This window comes from Ranitomeya variabilis, chromosome 5, assembly GCF_051348905.1.
Source record: "Ranitomeya variabilis isolate aRanVar5 chromosome 5, aRanVar5.hap1, whole genome shotgun sequence".
Classification (NCBI taxonomy): domain Eukaryota; kingdom Metazoa; phylum Chordata; class Amphibia; order Anura; family Dendrobatidae; genus Ranitomeya; species Ranitomeya variabilis.
The window spans coordinates 19427155-19444998 of NC_135236.1; the positions used below are offsets into that span (position 1 = coordinate 19427155).

General features: G+C 44.2%; 1 protein-coding gene across 1 annotated transcript; it reads left to right on the plus strand.

The window, feature by feature from the left end:
- Window positions 1-14671: 14671 nt before the first annotated feature.
- LOC143774678 (olfactory receptor 1500-like) lies at window positions 14672-16565 on the plus strand. The gene is made up of 2 exons (XM_077262429.1): window positions 14672-14680; window positions 15633-16565. Exons 1-2 carry the CDS (start codon window positions 14672-14674, stop codon window positions 16563-16565), a joined length of 942 nt encoding a protein of 313 aa, XP_077118544.1.
- Window positions 16566-17844: the final 1279 nt, after the last annotated feature.

A 17844-nucleotide genomic window follows, 5' to 3' on the forward strand; every position in this document is an offset into this window, starting at 1 on the left:
TGCATGATTTGGTTGTTTTAGGGCTGCCATGGTTACAGACCCATAATCCAGTCCTGGACTGGAAGGCTATGTCAGTCTCAAGTTGGGGCTGTCGTGGTATTCATGGGGATTCCCTGCCTGTGTCTATTGCTTCCTCTACGCCTTCGGAAGTTCCGGAGTATTTGTCTGATTATCAGGATGTCTTCAGTGAGTCTGAGTCCAGTGCACTGCCTCCTCATAGGGACTGTGACTGTGCTATAGATTTGATCCCAGGCAGTAAATTTCCTAAGGGAAGACTGTTTAATCTGTCGGTACCTGAACATACCGCTATGCGTTCATATATCAAGGAGTCTCTGGAGAAAGGACATATTCGTCCGTCTTCTTCCCCTCTTGGTGCGGGATTCTTTTTTGTGGCAAAAAAGGACGGATCTTTGAGACCTTGTATTGATTATCGGCTTTTAAATAAGATCACTGTCAAGTTTCAGTATCCTTTACCGCTGTTGTCTGACTTGTTTGCCCGGATTAAGGGTGCCAAGTGGTTCACCAAGATAGACCTTCGTGGTGCGTACAACCTTGTGCGCATTAAGCAAGGTGATGAATGGAAAACCGCATTCAATACGCCCGAAGGTCATTTTGAGTACTTGGTGATGCCTTTTGGGCTCTCCAATGCGCCTTCAGTTTTTCAGTCCTTTATGCATGACATTTTCCGGAAGTATCTGGATAAATTTTTGATTGTTTTTTCTGATAATTGGGATTCGCATGTGGAGCAGGTCAGGTTGGTCTTTAAAATTTTGCGTGAAAATTCTTTGTTTGTCAAGGGCTCAAAGTGTCTCTTTGGTGTACAGAAGGTTCCCTTTTTGGGGTTCATTTTTTCCCCTTCTGCTGTGGAGATGGACCCAGTCAAGGTCCGAGCTATTCTTGATTGGACTCAGCCCTCGTCAGTTAAGAGTCTTCAGAAGTTCTTGGGCTTCGCTAACTTCTACCGTCGTTTTATCGCTAATTTTTCTAGCATTGTGAAACCTTTGACGGATATGACCAAGAAGGGCTCCGATGTAGCTAACTGGGCTCCTGCTGCCGTGGAGGCTTTCCAGGAGTTGAAACGCCGGTTTACTTCGGCGCCTGTTTTGTGCCAGCCTGACGTCTCACTTCCCTTTCAGGTTGAGGTGGATGCTTCGGAGATTGGGGCAGGGGCCGTTTTGTCGCAGAGAGGCCCTGGTTGCTCTGTTATGAAACCTTGTGCCTTTTTCTCTAGGAAGTTTTCGCCTGCCGAGCGAAATTATGATGTGGGCAATCGGGAGTTGTTGGCCATGAAATGGGCATTTGAGGAGTGGCGTCATTGGCTCGAGGGTGCTAAGCATCGTGTGGTGGTCTTGACTGATCACAAAAATCTGATGTATCTCGAGTCTGCTAAACGCCTTAATCCGAGACAGGCCCGCTGGTCATTGTTTTTCTCCCGCTTTGATTTTGTTGTCTCGTATTTACCAGGTTCAAAGAATGTGAAGGCCGATGCTCTTTCTAGGAGCTTTGTGCCTGATGCTCCTGGAGTCGCTGATCCTGTTGGTATTCTTAAAGATGGAGTTATCTTGTCAGCTATTTCTCCGGATCTGCGACGTGTGTTGCAGAGATTTCAGGCTGATAGGCCTGAGTCTTGTCCACCTGACAGACTGTTTGTCCCGGATAAGTGGACCAGCAGAGTCATTTCCGAGGTTCATTCCTCGGTGTTGGCAGGTCACCCGGGAATTTTTGGCACCAGAGATCTGGTGGCCAGGTCCTTTTGGTGGCCTTCCTTGTCAAGGGATGTGCGGTCATTTGTGCAGTCCTGTGGGACTTGTGCTCGAGCTAAGCCTTGCTGTTCTCGTGCCAGCGGTTTGCTCTTGCCCTTTCCTGTCCCGAAGAGACCTTGGACACATATCTCCATGGATTTCATTTCTGATCTTCCGCTATCTCAGGGCATGTCCGTTATCTGGGTGATATGTGATCGCTTTTCCAAGATGGTCCATTTGGGTCCTTTGCCTAAGCTGCCTTCCTCTTCCGATCTGGTTCCTGTGTTTTTCCAGAACGTGGTTCGTTTGCACGGCATCCCTGAGAATATTGTGTCAGACAGAGGATCCCAGTTCGTTTCCAGGTTCTGGCGATCCTTTTGTAGTAGGATGGGCATTGATTTGTCGTTTTCGTCTGCTTTCCATCCTCAGACTAATGGACAGACGGAGCAAACTAATCAGACTTTGGAGGCTTATTTGAGGTGTTTTGTCTCTGCTGATCAGGACGATTGGGTGACATTCTTGCCGTTGGCTGAGTTTGCCCTTAATAATCGGGCTAGTTCCGCCACCTTGGTTTCGCCTTTTTTCTGCAACTCTGGTTTCCATCCTCGTTTTTCTTCGGGTCATGTGGAGCCTTCTGACTGTCCTGGGGTGGATTCTGTGGTGGATAGGTTGCAGCAGATCTGGAATCATGTGGTGGACAACTTGAAGTTGTCACAGGAGAAGGCTCAGCGCTTTGCCAACCGCCGCCGCGGTGTGGGTCCCCGACTACGCGTTGGGGATTTGGTATGGCTTTCTTCCCGCTTTGTTCCTATGAAGGTCTCCTCTCCCAAATTTAAACCTCGTTTTATTGGGCCTTACAAGATATTGGAAATCCTTAATCCTGTATCTCTTCGTCTGGATCTTCCTGTGTCGTTTGCTATTCACAATGTATTTCATAGGTCCTTGTTGCGGCGGTACATTGTGCCTGTAGTTCCTTCTGCTGAGCCTCCTGCTCCGGTGTTGGTTGAGGGCGAGTTGGAGTACGTGGTGGAGAAGATCTTGGATTCTCGCCTCTCCAGGCGGAGGCTTCAGTACCTGGTCAAGTGGAAGGGCTATGGTCAGGAGGATAATTCCTGGGTGGTCGCCTCTGATGTTCATGCGGCCGATTTAGTTTGTGCCTTTCATGCCGCTCATCCTGATCGCCCTGGTGGTCGTGGTGAGGGTTCGGTGACCCCTCACTAAGGGGGGGGGTACTGTTGTGAATTTGCTTTTTGCTCCCTCTAGTGGTTACTAGTTTTTTGACTCTGGTTTTTCTGTCATTCCTTTCATCCGCACCTGGGTCGTTAGTTAGGGGTGTTGCTATATAAGCTCCCTGGACCTTCAGTTCTATGCCTGGCAACGTAGTTATCAGAGCTAGTCTGCTGTGCTCTTGTCTACTGATCCTGGTTCCAGTTATATCAGCTAAGTCTGCCTTTTGCTTTTTGCTATTTGTTTTGGTTTTGTATTTTTGTCCAGCTTGTTCCAAATCTATATCCTGACCTTTGCTGGAAGCTCTAGGGGGCTGGTGTTCTCCCCCCGGACCGTTAGACGGTTCGGGGGTTCTTGAATTTCCAGTGTGGATTTTGATAGGGTTTTTGTTGACCATATAAGTTACCTTTCTTTATTCTGCTATTAGTAAGTGGGCCTCTCTGTGCTAAACCTGGTTCATTTCTGTGTTTGTCATTTCCTCTTACCTCACCGTCATTATTTGTGGGGGGCTTCTATCCAGCTTTGGGGTCCCCTTCTCTGGAGGCAAGAAAGGTCTTTGTTTTCCTCTACTAGGGGTAGCTAGATTCTCCGGCTGGCGCGTGTCATCTAGAATCAACGTAGGAATGATCCCCGGCTACTTCTAGTGTTGGCGTTAGGAGTAGATATATGGTCAACCCAGTTACCACTGCCCTATGAGCTGGATTTTTGTATTCTGCAGACTTCCACGTTCCTCTGAGACCCTCGCCATTGGGGTCATAACAGCCTCCATAGTCACTGCTAAGGAAGTAACCCAAACAGCACAGATGGTATCACTGACTCACTACTTTTACAGTCCAATGGCTCCAGAGCCTGAAACATAGGAATAGATATTCCCATCTCAGTCATGAATGGCCGCTTCTCCTGATGCCATGCAGAGGTATTAGACTTTACTTGCTGATTGGTGTCATACTATTGGATGCTCACTATTGTTATGCTTTTTTCTATTTTCTCCCCATTTATCCGCTGATTATTTTATTTGTGAGGGGTTGACATGCTTAGCTACATCTTCAAGTAGACACAGGTACACTTCAATAGTGAAAAATCTACTTCTTTCACTCTCTCTGGGTATTGTAGTTCCCCCAGCCCCTTTATTATTGTTTTTGCCATCTTTTGTAACCGCTCTAGTTCCATTATATCCTTCCTGAGCACCGATGCCCAAAACTTTACACAGTACTCCATGTGCGGTCTAATCAGGGATTCATACAGAGGCAGTATAATGCTCTCATCATGTGTATCCAGGCCTCTTTTAATGCCCCCCTGATCCTAATTGCCTTGGCAGCAGCTGCCTGGCACTGGCTGCTCCAGGTAAGTTCATCATTAACTAGGATCCCCAAGTCCTTCTCCCTGTCAGATTTACCCAGTGGTTTCCCGTTCAGTGTGTAATGGTGATATTGATTCCTTCTTCCCATGTGTATAACCTTACATTTACCATTGTTAAACCTCATCTGCCACCTTTCAGCCCAAGTTTCCAACTTATCCAGATCCATCTGTAGTGGAATACTATCTTGTCTGGTATTTAACCAGGACCATGTGATGATCACATGATTGTGAACTCACCGCAGGTCCTGCTAATACACATGCCTGCAAGAGGAGAAACAGTAAGCACCCTCCCACCCATAAAACAAGCCCATTATAACTTTATGATTACCCCTCTCAGTATTTAGCATGCTGGAGGCAAAAATAATCTGTTTCTACATCACTGACTGTAGTTTACGCTGTGACACTTATCTCCCTCCATATACTGTGCCGGTGACCCTGTCACACAGTGTTGATTGACATTATTTTACTTTTCCAATGGATTATCTTTGTCTTACATACATTTGGGAAAGGTTTACAGTTTGCATAGTCATATAATAATAAAATGTTAAAATTGGAAGTGACCTCCAGGGTCATAGTGTCCAACCTCCTGTTCAGTGCAGGATTCATTAAACTATCTCAGACAGATGATTGTCCAGCCTCTGTTTGAAGACTTCCATTGAATGAAGGAGAGATCACCAACTCTCATTCCACTCATTGACCATCCTCACTGTCAAAACGTTTTTTCTAATATTTAATCTACACTCACTGGCCACTTTATTAGGTACACCTGTCCAACTTCTTGTTAACACTTAATTTCTAAACAGCCAATCACATGGCAGCAACTCAGTGTATTTAGGCATGTAGACATGGTCAAGACAATCTCCTGCAGTTCAAACCGAGCATCAGTATGGGGAAGAAAGGTGATTTGAGTGCCTTTGAACGTGGCATGGTTGTTAGTGCCAGAAGGGCTGGTCTGAGTATTTCAGAAACTGCTGATCTACTGGGATTTTCACGCACAACCATCTCTAGGGTTTACAGAGAATGGTCCGAAAAAGAAAAAAAATCCAGTGAGCGGCAGTTCTGTGGGCGGAAATGCCTTGTTGATGCCAGAGGTCAGAGGAGAATGGGCAGACTGGTTCGAGCTGATAGAAAGGCAACAGTGACTCAAATTGCCACCCGTTACAACCAAGGTAGGCCTAAGAGCATCTCTGAACGCACAGTGCGATGAACTTTGAGGCAGATGGGCTACAGCAGCAGAAAACCACACCGGGTACCTGTTATGACCCCAATGGCGAGGGTCTCAGAGGAACGTGGAAGTCTGCAGAATACAAAAATCCAGCTCATAGGGCAGTGGTAACTGGGTTGACCATATATAACAACACCCCTAACTAACGACCCAGGTGCGGATAAAAGGAATGACAGAAAAACCAGAGTCAAAAAATTAGTAACCACTAGAGGGAGCAAAAAGCAAATTCACAACAGTACCCCCCCCTTAGTGAGGGGTCACCGAACCCTCACCACGACCACCAGGGCGATCAGGATGAGCGGTATGAAAGGCACAAACTAAATCGGCCGCATGAACATCAGAGGCGACCACCCAGGAATTATCCTCCTGACCATAGCCCTTCCACTTGACCAGGTACTGAAGCCTCCGCCTGGAGAGGCGAGAATCCAAGATCTTCTCCACCACGTACTCCAACTCGCCCTCAACCAACACCGGAGCAGGAGGCTCAGCAGAAGGAACTACAGGCACAATGTACCGCCGCAACAAGGACCTATGAAATACATTGTGAATAGCAAACGACACAGGAAGATCCAGACGAAAAGATACAGGATTAACGATTTCCAATATCTTGTAAGGCCCAATAAAACGAGGTTTAAATTTGGGAGAGGAGACCTTCATAGGAACAAAGCGGGAAGAAAGCCATACCAAATCCCCAACGCGTAGTCGGGGACCCACACCGCGGCGGCGGTTGGCAAAGCGCTGAGCCTTCTCCTGTGACAACTTCAAGTTGTCCACCACATGATTCCAGATCTGCTGCAACCTATCCACCACAGAATCCACCCCAGGACAGTCAGAAGGCTCCACATGACCCGAAGAAAAACGAGGATGGAAACCAGAGTTGCAGAAAAAAGGCGAAACCAAGGTGGCGGAACTAGCCCGATTATTAAGGGCAAACTCAGCCAACGGCAAGAATGTCACCCAATCGTCCTGATCAGCAGAGACAAAACACCTCAAATAAGCCTCCAAAGTCTGATTAGTTCGCTCCGTCTGTCCATTAGTCTGAGGATGGAAAGCAGACGAAAACGACAAATCAATGCCCATCCTACTACAAAAGGATCGCCAGAACCTGGAAACGAACTGGGATCCTCTGTCTGACACAATATTCTCAGGGATGCCGTGCAAACGAACCACGTTCTGGAAAAACACAGGAACCAGATCGGAAGAGGAAGGCAGCTTAGGCAAAGGAACCAAATGGACCATCTTGGAAAAGCGATCACATATCACCCAGATAACGGACATGCCCTGAGATAGCGGAAGATCAGAAATGAAATCCATGGAGATATGTGTCCAAGGTCTCTTCGGGACAGGCAAGGGCAAGAGCAAACCGCTGGCACGAGAACAGCAAGGCTTAGCTCGAGCACAAGTCCCACAGGACTGCACAAATGACCGCACATCCCTTGACAAGGAAGGCCACCAAAAGGACCTGGCCACCAGATCTCTGGTGCCAAAAATTCCCGGGTGACCTGCCAACACCGAGGAATGAACCTCGGAAATGACTCTGCTGGTCCACTTATCCGGGACAAACAGTCTGTCAGGTGGACAAGACTCAGGCCTATCAGCCTGAAATCTCTGCAACACACGTCGCAGATCCGGAGAAATAGCTGACAAGATAACTCCATCTTTAAGAATACCAACAGGATCAGCGACTCCAGGAGCATCAGGCACAAAGCTCCTAGAAAGAGCATCGGCCTTCACATTCTTTGAACCTGGTAAATACGAGACAACAAAATCAAAGCGGGAGAAAAACAATGACCAGCGGGCCTGTCTCGGATTAAGACGTTTAGCAGACTCGAGATACATCAGATTTTTGTGATCAGTCAAGACCACCACACGATGCTTAGCACCCTCGAGCCAATGACGCCACTCCTCAAATGCCCATTTCATGGCCAACAACTCCCGATTGCCCACATCATAATTTCGCTCGGCAGGCGAAAACTTCCTAGAGAAAAAGGCACAAGGTTTCATAACAGAGCAACCAGGGCCTCTCTGCGACAAAACGGCCCCTGCCCCAATCTCCGAAGCATCCACCTCAACCTGAAAGGGAAGTGAGACGTCAGGCTGGCACAAAACAGGCGCCGAAGTAAACCGGCGTTTCAACTCCTGGAAAGCCTCCACGGCAGCAGGAGCCCAGTTAGCTACATCGGAGCCCTTCTTGGTCATATCCGTCAAAGGTTTCACAATGCTAGAAAAATTAGCGATAAAACGACGGTAGAAGTTAGCGAAGCCCAAGAACTTCTGAAGACTCTTAACTGACGAGGGCTGAGTCCAATCAAGAATAGCTCGGACCTTGACTGGGTCCATCTCCACCGCAGAAGGGGAAAAAATGAACCCCAAAAAGGGAACCTTCTGTACACCAAAGAGACACTTTGAGCCCTTGACAAACAAAGAATTTTCACGCAAAATTTTAACCCCTTCACCCCCGGAGCTTTTTCCGTTTTTCCGTTTTCCTTTTTCGCTACCCTCCTTCCCAGAGCCATAACTTTTTTATTTTTCCGTCAATTTGGCCGTGTGAGGGCTTATTTTTTGCGGGACGAGTTGTACTTTTGAACGACATCATTGGTTTTAGCATGTCGTGTACTAGAAAACGGGAAAAAAATTCCAAGTGCAGTGAAATTGCAAAAAAAGTGCAATCCCACACTTGTTTTTTGCTTGGCTTTTTTGCTAGGTTCACTAAATGCTAAAACTGACCTGCCATTATGATTCTCCAGGTCACTACGAGTTCATAGACACCTAACATGACTAGGTTATTTTTCACCTAAGTGGTGAAAAAAAATTCCAAACTTTGCAAAAAACAAAACAAAACAAAATTGCGCCATTTTCCGATACTCGTAGCGTCTCCATTTTTCGTGATCTGGGGTCAGGTGAGGGCTTATTTTTTGCGTGCCGAGCTGGCGTTTTTAATGATAGCATTTTGGTGTAGATACGTTCTTTTGATCACCCGTTATTGCATTTTAATGCAATGTCGTGGCGACCAAAAAAACGTAAATCTGGCGTTTCGAATTTTTTTCTCATTACGCCATTTAGCGATCAGGTTAATGCTTTTTTTTTATTGATAGATCGGGCGATTCTGAACACGGCGATACCAAATATGTGTAGGTTTGCGGTTTTTTTTATTGATTTATTTTGATTGGGGCGAAAGGGGGGTGATTTAAACTTTTATATTTTTTTTATTTTTTTCACATTTTTAAAAACTTTTTTTTTTTACTTTTGCCATGCTTCTATAGCCTCCATGGGAGGCTAGAAGCAGGCACAGCCCGATCGGCTCTGCTATGCAGCAGTGATCATAAGATCGCTGCTACACAGCAGATTTGCAGGTGTGCTGTGAGCGCCGACCACAGGGGGGCGCTCACAGCCACCGGCAATCAGTAACCATAGAGGTCTCAAGGACCTCTATGGTTACCTTCCTGACTCATCGCCGACCCCCGATCATGTGACGGGGGTCGGCGATGCGCTCATATCCGGCCGCACGGCCGGATGCGGTAGTTAAATGCCGCTGTCTGCGTTTGACAGCGGCATTTAACTAGTTAATAGCGGCGGGTGATCGCGATTTCACCCGCCGCTATTGCGCGCACATGTCAGCTGTAAAAAACAGCTGACATGTCGCGACTTTGATGTGCGCTCACCGCCGGAGCGCACATCAAAGCGGGGGTCCCGACATGTGACGTACTATACCGTCACATGTCGGGAAGGGGTTAAAGACCAACCTGACCTGCTCCACATGCGAATCCCAATTATCAGAAAAAACCAAAATATCATCCAGATAAACAATCAAAAATTTATCCAGATACTTCCGGAAAATATCATGCATAAAGGACTGAAAAACTGAAGGCGCATTGGAGAGCCCAAAAGGCATCACCAAGTACTCAAAATGACCTTCGGGCATATTGAATGCGGTTTTCCATTCATCACCTTGCTTAATGCGCACAAGGTTGTACGCACCACGAAGGTCTATCTTGGTGAACCACTTGGCACCCTTAATCCGGGCAAACAAGTCAGACAACAGCGGTAAAGGATACTGAAACTTGACAGTGATCTTATTTAAGAGCCGATAATCAATACAAGGTCTCAAAGATCCGTCCTTTTTTGCCACAAAAAAGAATCCCGCACCAAGAGGGGAAGAAGACGGACGAATATGTCCTTTCTCCAGAGACTCCTTGATATATGAACGCATAGCGGTATGTTCAGGTACCGACAGATTAAACAGTCTTCCCTTAGGAAATTTACTGCCTGGGATCAAATCTATAGCACAGTCACAGTCCCTATGAGGAGGCAGTGCACTGGACTCAGACTCACTGAAGACATCCTGATAATCAGACAAATACTCCGGAACTTCCGAAGGCGTAGAGGAAGCAATAGACACAGGCAGGGAATCCCCATGAATACCACGACAGCCCCAACTTGAGACTGACATAGCCTTCCAGTCCAGGACTGGATTATGGGTCTGTAACCATGGCAGCCCTAAAACAACCAAATCATGCATTTTATGTAAAACCAGGAAACGTATCACCTCGCGGTGTTCAGGAGTCATGCACATGGTAACCTGTGTCCAATACTGCGGTTTATTTGCTGCCAATGGTGTAGCATCAATACCCCTAAGAGGAATAGGATTTTCTAATGGTTCAAGAGTAAAACCACAGCGCTTAGCAAATGAGAGATCCATGAGACTCAGGGCAGCACCTGAATCTACAAACGCCATGACAGGATAAGATGACAGTGAGCAAATCAAAGTTACAGACAGAATAAATTTAGGTTGCAAATTACCAACGGTGACAGGACTAACAACCTTAGCTATACGTTTAGAGCATGCTGAGATAACATGTGTAGAATCACCACAGTAGTAGCACAAGCCATTCCGGCGTCTATGAATTTTCCGCTCATTTCTAGTCAGGATTCTATCACATTGCATTAAATCAGGTGTCTGTTCAGACAACACCATGAGGGAATTTGCGGTTTTTCTATCACATTGCACCGAATTAGGTGTCTGTTCAGACAACACCATGAGGAAATTTGCGGTTTTGCGCTCCCGCAACCGCCGGTCAATTTGAATAGCCAGTGCCATAGTATCATTCAGACCTGTGGGAATGGGAAAACCCACCATAACATTCTTAATGGCTTCAGAAAGGCCATTTCTAAAATTAGCGGCCAGTGCACACTCGTTCCAATGTGTCAGCACGGACCATTTCCGAAATTTTTGGCAATACACTTCAGCCTCGTCCTGCCCCTGAGACATAGCCAGCAAGGCCTTTTCTGCCTGAATCTCAAGATTGGGTTCCTCATAAAGTTAACCGAGCGCCAGAAAAAACGCATCAAGATCAGCCAATGCCGGATCTCCTGGCGCCAGCGAAAAAGCCCAATCCTGAGGGTCGCCCCGTAAGAACGAAATAACAATTTTTACTTGCTGAGCAGAATCTCCAGATGAACAGGGTCTCAGGGACAAAAACAATTTACAATTATTCACGAAATTCCTAAACTTAAACCTGTCTCCGGAAAACAGTTCAGGAATCGGTATTTTAGGTTCTGACCTAGGATTTCTGATAACATAGTCTTGTATGCCCTGCACACGAGTAGCCAGCTGGTCCACACTTGTAATCAAGGTCTGGACATTCATGTCTGCAGCAAGCATAGCCACTCTGAGGTAAAGGGGAAAAAGAAGAAAAAAAAAAAAAACTCAGAATCTTCTTTCTTATAATCCCTCTTCTGCAATGCATTAAACATTTAATACTGGCCTGGCAAACTGTTATGACCCCAATGGCGAGGGTCTCAGAGGAACGTGGAAGTCTGCAGAATACAAAAATCCAGCTCATAGGGCAGTGGTAACTGGGTTGACCATATATAACAACACCCCTAACTAACGACCCAGGTGCGGATAAAAGGAATGACAGAAAAACCAGAGTCAAAAAACTAGTAACCACTAGAGGGAGCAAAAAGCAAATTCACAACAGGTACCACTCCTTTCAGCTAAGAACAGGAAACTGAGGCTACAATTTGTACAAGCTCATCGAAATTGGACAGTAGAAGATTGGAAAAACGTTGCTTGGTCTGATGAGTCTCGATTTCTGCTGCGACATTCGGATGGTAGGGTCAGAATTTGGCGTAAACAACATGAAATCTTTGGGATGTGGTGGAACGGGAGATTCGCATCAGGGATGTGCAGCCGACAAATCTGCGGCAACTGTGTGATGCCATCATGTTAATATGGACCAAAATCTCTGAGGAATGCTTCCAGCACCTTGTTGAATCTATGCCACGAAGAATTGAGGCAGTTCTGAAGGCAAAAGGGGTCCAACCCGTTACTAGCATGGTGTACCTAATAAAGTGGCCAGTGAGTGTATATCTTCTCCCTTTCAGTTTCAGTTAATTGCTTCCCCTATTTCCATGTGCAAATGAGAATAATGATGATCCCTCTACACTGTGACAGCCCTTCAGATATTTGTAGACCTCAATTAAGTCTCCTCTTAGTCTTCTTTTTTGAAAGCTAAACATTCTCTGATGCTTTAACCATTCCTCATAGGACATACTTTGCAGTCAGCTCACCATCCTGGTATCTCTTCATTGAACTTGCTCTAATTTTTCAACAACTGAGGACTTTTTCCAATGCCTAATTAATCTTAGGAGTATTCCTACTCAGTGATCTAGAAACAAGGAGACAAGTGAGGAAATTACTTGTCCTAGGAGTTTTTTTTACTCTTTTCTCCTTAGGGAAGAGTCAGGTGGCCATGTAACTTAAATGAGAATGGCAACGCAATGCTCGGGCTGGCCAGTGACTGTCACAATCCAAGCATGACAGCATGTATTTCTATGTAGCTGTCGCACTCAGGTCAGGAGAACCGCCAGTCCAATCATTGTGCTGCGGTCCAGGCTGAGATATACGGCCTTCTGACTCTTCCCGTAACGTGTTTATGTACAGTACATCCAGGTACTTTATGTCTGATTTTCTCATGGAGGATCCCTAAGAAAGCTGTTTTGTCCTATTTTATATCCGCTTGATTATTCATTCTTTTAACTATTTATTTGCAGAAAGGTTTTGGAGCAAACGGTAGAATGCAGCATAATTCTAATTAATGAAAGATTGAATATGTAGGAAATGATCACATCTTAAGTAAAAACATTTTCATTGTGAGAAATCTTACACTAATGTTGTTTTTTTTCTTTTTACAATTGGTCATTGCTGTATTATTATTATTATTATTTATCGATCACAAATCACAGCTGTCAGATCACTACTTGTTGTTGACCTGCATTACATATCGAGTTCTTTCCAAGTACCTAAGATGTTGTAATGTATCAGATTAGATTCGGTCAGACCTGAGCAGAGCTACTTTCTGCAGTTGTCAACATTGACTTGTTGTAAGGACATCCCGTGGCTATTGAGGATAAAACCCGGTGTGGTCATGACCATTGGTACCACAGGTGCTGCTGTGTGTCATAGTGTTTGAATTTGAATTTTTGAGTTTAGATATCATTTTGTGCAACTGTTAATATTATTATTATTATTATTTATAGTAGAAGTGATAGTGTTTTTATATTGGGATTATTCTATAATATATTCATATTATAATAATGATTAACGTATATCTTATAATGTCTAATATATATATATTTATATATTTTATAATAATACAGGTGCTTCTCACAAAATTAGAATATCATCAAAAAGTTAATTTATTTCTGTTCTTCAATACAACAAGTAAAACTCCTATATTATATAGGGTCATTACAAACAGAGTGATCTATTTCACGGTTTTATTTCTGCTAATGTTGATGATTATGGCTTACAGCCAATGATAACCCCAAAGTCATTATCTCAGTAAATTATGTAATATATTATTATAATTTCACATAATATAATATCTAGCATATAATTAGATATTTTAAAATAATGAATATTATTTATATTTGTTGTTGCTGTTAATATTATTATTTAATTTCTGCTTTTTAAAATACCATGGTTTTCAGTAATGTTGTAATAGATTACACAAAAGGAGATGGCATGGCTTATGAAGAGTTTTATATAAAATTTGGTGCAGATTCATTAAGATTGGAAGTTTCCACGCCGGTCTTGATGAGGAGCACGTTGGAGTCATATAATCTTGACTAATTAAGAGACAAGCACATATTAATTAACTATGTGTGCCCCGCCATGAATCACACTCCAGTCATTAGCGGAAGTAAGAATTGTGGAGTATCGAATACCACCCCATGTCATAAATTTGTCAAACAGGGGTTGCCATGCCAATGTCTTACCCCAGGTCCGCCTACGCTGTCAGAGCTGGCCAAAAATGACATCAGAATGTGAAAAAGTTCCAAATGTTTTGTGCAATTTCACTTTACTCCAAAGCTTTATGACTTTTCAAAGCTTTGTACGCCAGAAGTCTGGAGTTAAAGGTTTGATGAATCGGGCCGTCTAATATCATATTTACTTGTTACGTAGCCGTCAATGAAGGTGTAAAATTGAGGGTGGTGGAGACACTGATGAATAAATGGTAGAAGAGTTAGAAGAGAGGTTGTACAAAACCTTTATAGGTGGAGGTGGGAGAGCTGATGGGCAGTGGTAAATATCTGATGTGCAGTATTGTACTTGGATGAGGAGTTATAGGGAAAGGATCAGACCAAGTTTAGAACTGAACATTCATTTGTGGGCATTAGTGTTTCTGATCACAGACAGAAAAGTCACACTCAAGTTTAATGGAGACATATATTTCATATACCGTATTTTCCGGCGTATAAGACAACTTTTTAACCCCTGAAAATCTTCTTAAAAGTCGAGGGTCGTCTTGTACGCCAGGTGCAGACCAATGTGTATATGGTGGGTGGGGGGGAGTGGTCCCGATGACGAAGAGAGGGGGCATCTCACAGGAAAGTGTGAGTGGAGTATCCCCCTATTACCTCATTGTTGCAGCGTGGGGTTTCTGTGCTGGTGAGCGGCGGCGGCGGCTCCTCTTTGTGCAGCGTCAGGGCTCTGTGCTGTGGGGTGGCGGCGGTGGCGTATCTTAGTGCAGAGTCGAGGCTCCTCCGGCATCTCCTCAAAGCCCGGAGGCACCGACAGCTCCATTGCTGTGATGCGGTGGCCTCCGGGAAAATGGCCCCTGTGGGTGGCGCATGATCAGATTCAGATCTCGTCCAGTGCACATGATGCGAAAAACGCATCGCGGTAAAAAAAGCAGCATGTTCATTAATTTTGCGGTTTTTCACGTTTTTCCTGCTATTCTATGCATTGTGAAAAAAACGCAATAAAAACGCATCAAAAAACGCGGTAAAAACGCGGTAAAAAAGTGGTAAAATCGCTGTAAAAACACATGCAGATTTCTGGCAGAAATGTCCGGTTTTTGTCAGGAAAATTTCTGCCAGAAATCCTGACATGTGCACATTGCCTAAGAGCAGCATTTCTTACTTCTTTCACATTGAAAACAAGGAGGGCAAGTTAAGAGCCCTCTCCCTTATTTTGATACTAGAGAAAGATCCTGAAATCAATATTTGTGTGTAAGGGTATGTGCACACGTCAGGATTTCTTGCAGAAATTTTCCTGACAAAAACCGGACATTTCTGCCAGAAATCCGAATGCGCTTTTTTCACGTTTTTTATGCGTTTTTGATGCGTTTTTTGTACGTTTTTTCCCAAATACATAAAATTGCGGGAAAAACGCAGAAAATCAGCAAAATTAATGAACATGCTCATTTTTTTACCGCAATGCGTTTTATTGTGAAAAAACGATAAAAAAACTGAACGTGTGCACATAGCCTAAGAGGAAGTAAGGCAGCTTAAATATACTTAAACCCCCCTAATATTCACCTTGTCACCACCTTTGTCACTCATTCTGCAGTGAAATACAACGTAGCCCCTTAATACTCAGGATCTTTGGTGGGATCAGAGGAACAAAACATGATATATTTTAGCAAAATGAAACCACTTTGTGTGCTGTAGATGCCGCTTTACTCACCTACTCACAAAAAGATATCTTCATTTAGTTTTATTCATTCAAATTTACAGTGTTCCTAGTCTTGCACTGTTTACTTAATATATATTTTTTACTCTTTCTTCAGATGAACAATCTGACTGTGGACTTTTTCCTCTTAGGATTTCAAAATGACCAACATTTAACTTATTTCTTCTTCTGTTTTCTCCTGGTGATTTACTGTGGGACAATATGTGGGAACCTCCTGATCATCACCCTGGTGTCCACCAGCAAGAACCTCCACACTCCAATGTACTTCTTCATCTCACAACTGTCCATCAGTGACATCATATTGACCACAGATATTGTCCCCAACACGTTCCAAATCCTACTGAATAATGGGGGTTCCATTACTGTTAATGGTTGTATCACTCAGTTTTATTTTTTTAGTGCCTCGGGAGTATTTGAATGTTTCCTCCTCACGGTGATGTCCTATGACAGATATGTGGCCATCTGTAATCCCCTCCGTTACACGTCTACAATGACAAGTGACCGCTGTGCCATAATGGCCGCCATGTGTTGGATGTTGAGTTTTTCTGTTGCACTGATGGACTGTATAACAATATCGATGCTGACGTTTTGTGGACCTAATATCATTGACCATTTTTTCTGTGATCTTGGTCCTTTACTAGAAGGAGCCTGCTCTAGCACTTATGCTATTGAGTTAGAGGTCTTCGTAATGTGTTTCCCGGTCCTCTTCATCCCTCTCACAGTGATTATAATAACTTATATTAATATAATTGTCACTATCGTACGGTTCCAGTCCAATATCAGTAGACATAAAGCCTTCTCCACCTGTAGCGCCCACCTCACTGTAGTCTCCATCTTCTACTTCACTATATTAAGTGTTTATCTGTTTCCTAAAGGAGAAGAGACCTTAAACTTTAGTAAACTTTTATCACTTCTATATACTGTATTCACCCCGTTGATTAACCCCATTATCTACAGTCTGAGAAATAAGGACATCAAAATATCTCTACAGAAAATGATAAAGAAATGTGCAAATTTAACAACAATATGATATTCTCTAGATAAAGATGGATTTTTTATTATTCTCATTTGTTATATAGCATGCTTTTAGGGAAGAGTTTTGTCTATAAAGTAGCAATTTAAGGAATGAACCAACTAGGCCCTCGGTTATGGCAAAAAAGGAGGAGCAGGAAAAGCAGCAATAAGTAGATAAGGAGAGAGACACAGAATGGGAACAAGACTGTCAGTTAATGTGAAATAGATGATTAAGGCTACGTTCCCATAAAGAGCTTTTGGTGCGTACCATCTGTAACATGAAAAACTCTCCAGTCACTCATCGTGGGAATGAAGCTTGATACACACTTTCAAAAAATGAGTTGGGTGAGTGAATCAAAAGGGAGCTCAATTGCTTGTGGTGGAGAACATGGCATGCTGATTGCTAGAATATGTGTGGTTATTATTATTATTATTTTTATATTATTATTTATTGTTATAGCGCCATTTATTCCATGGCGCTTTACATGTGAAGAGGGGTATACATAATAAAAACAAGTACAATAATCTTAAACAATACAAGTCACGACTGGTACAGGAGGAGAAAGGACCCTGCCCGTGAGGGCTCACAATCTACAAGGGAGGGGTGAGAATACAGTAGGCGAGGATAGAGCTGGTCATGCAGCGGTTTGGTTGATCGGTGGTTACTGCAGGTTGTAGGCTTGTCAGAAGAGGTGGGTCTTCAGGCTCTTTTTGAAGGTTTCGATGGTAGGCGAGAGTCTGATGTGTTGTGGTAGAGGGTTCCAGAGTAGGGGTGATACGCGAGAGAAATCTTGTATTCGATTGTGGGAAGAGGAGATAAGAGGGGAGTAGAGAAGGAGATCTTGTGAGGATCGGAGGTTGCGTGCAGGTAAGTACTAGGTCACTGATGTATGGAGGAGACAGCTTGTGGATGGCTTTCTACGTCATGGTTAGGGTTTTGTAGTGGAGTCTCTGGGCAATGGGGAGCCAGTGAAGGGATTGACAGAGGGGAGAGGCCGGGGAATAGCGAGGGGACAGGTGGATTAATCGGGCAGCAGAGTTTAGAATAGATTGGAGGGGTGTGAGAGTGTTAGAGGGGAGGCCACAGAGCAGGAGGTTGCAGTAGTCAAGGCAAGAGATGATGAGGGCATGCACTAGGGTTTTTGCAGATTCTTGGTTGAGGAATGTACGAATTCGTGAAATATTTTTGAGTTGAAGTCGGCAGGAAGTGGAAAGGGCTTGGATATGTGGTTTGAAGGAGAGATCAGCGTCAAGGATTACTCCGAGGCAGCGAGCTTGTGGGACTTGGGAGAGTG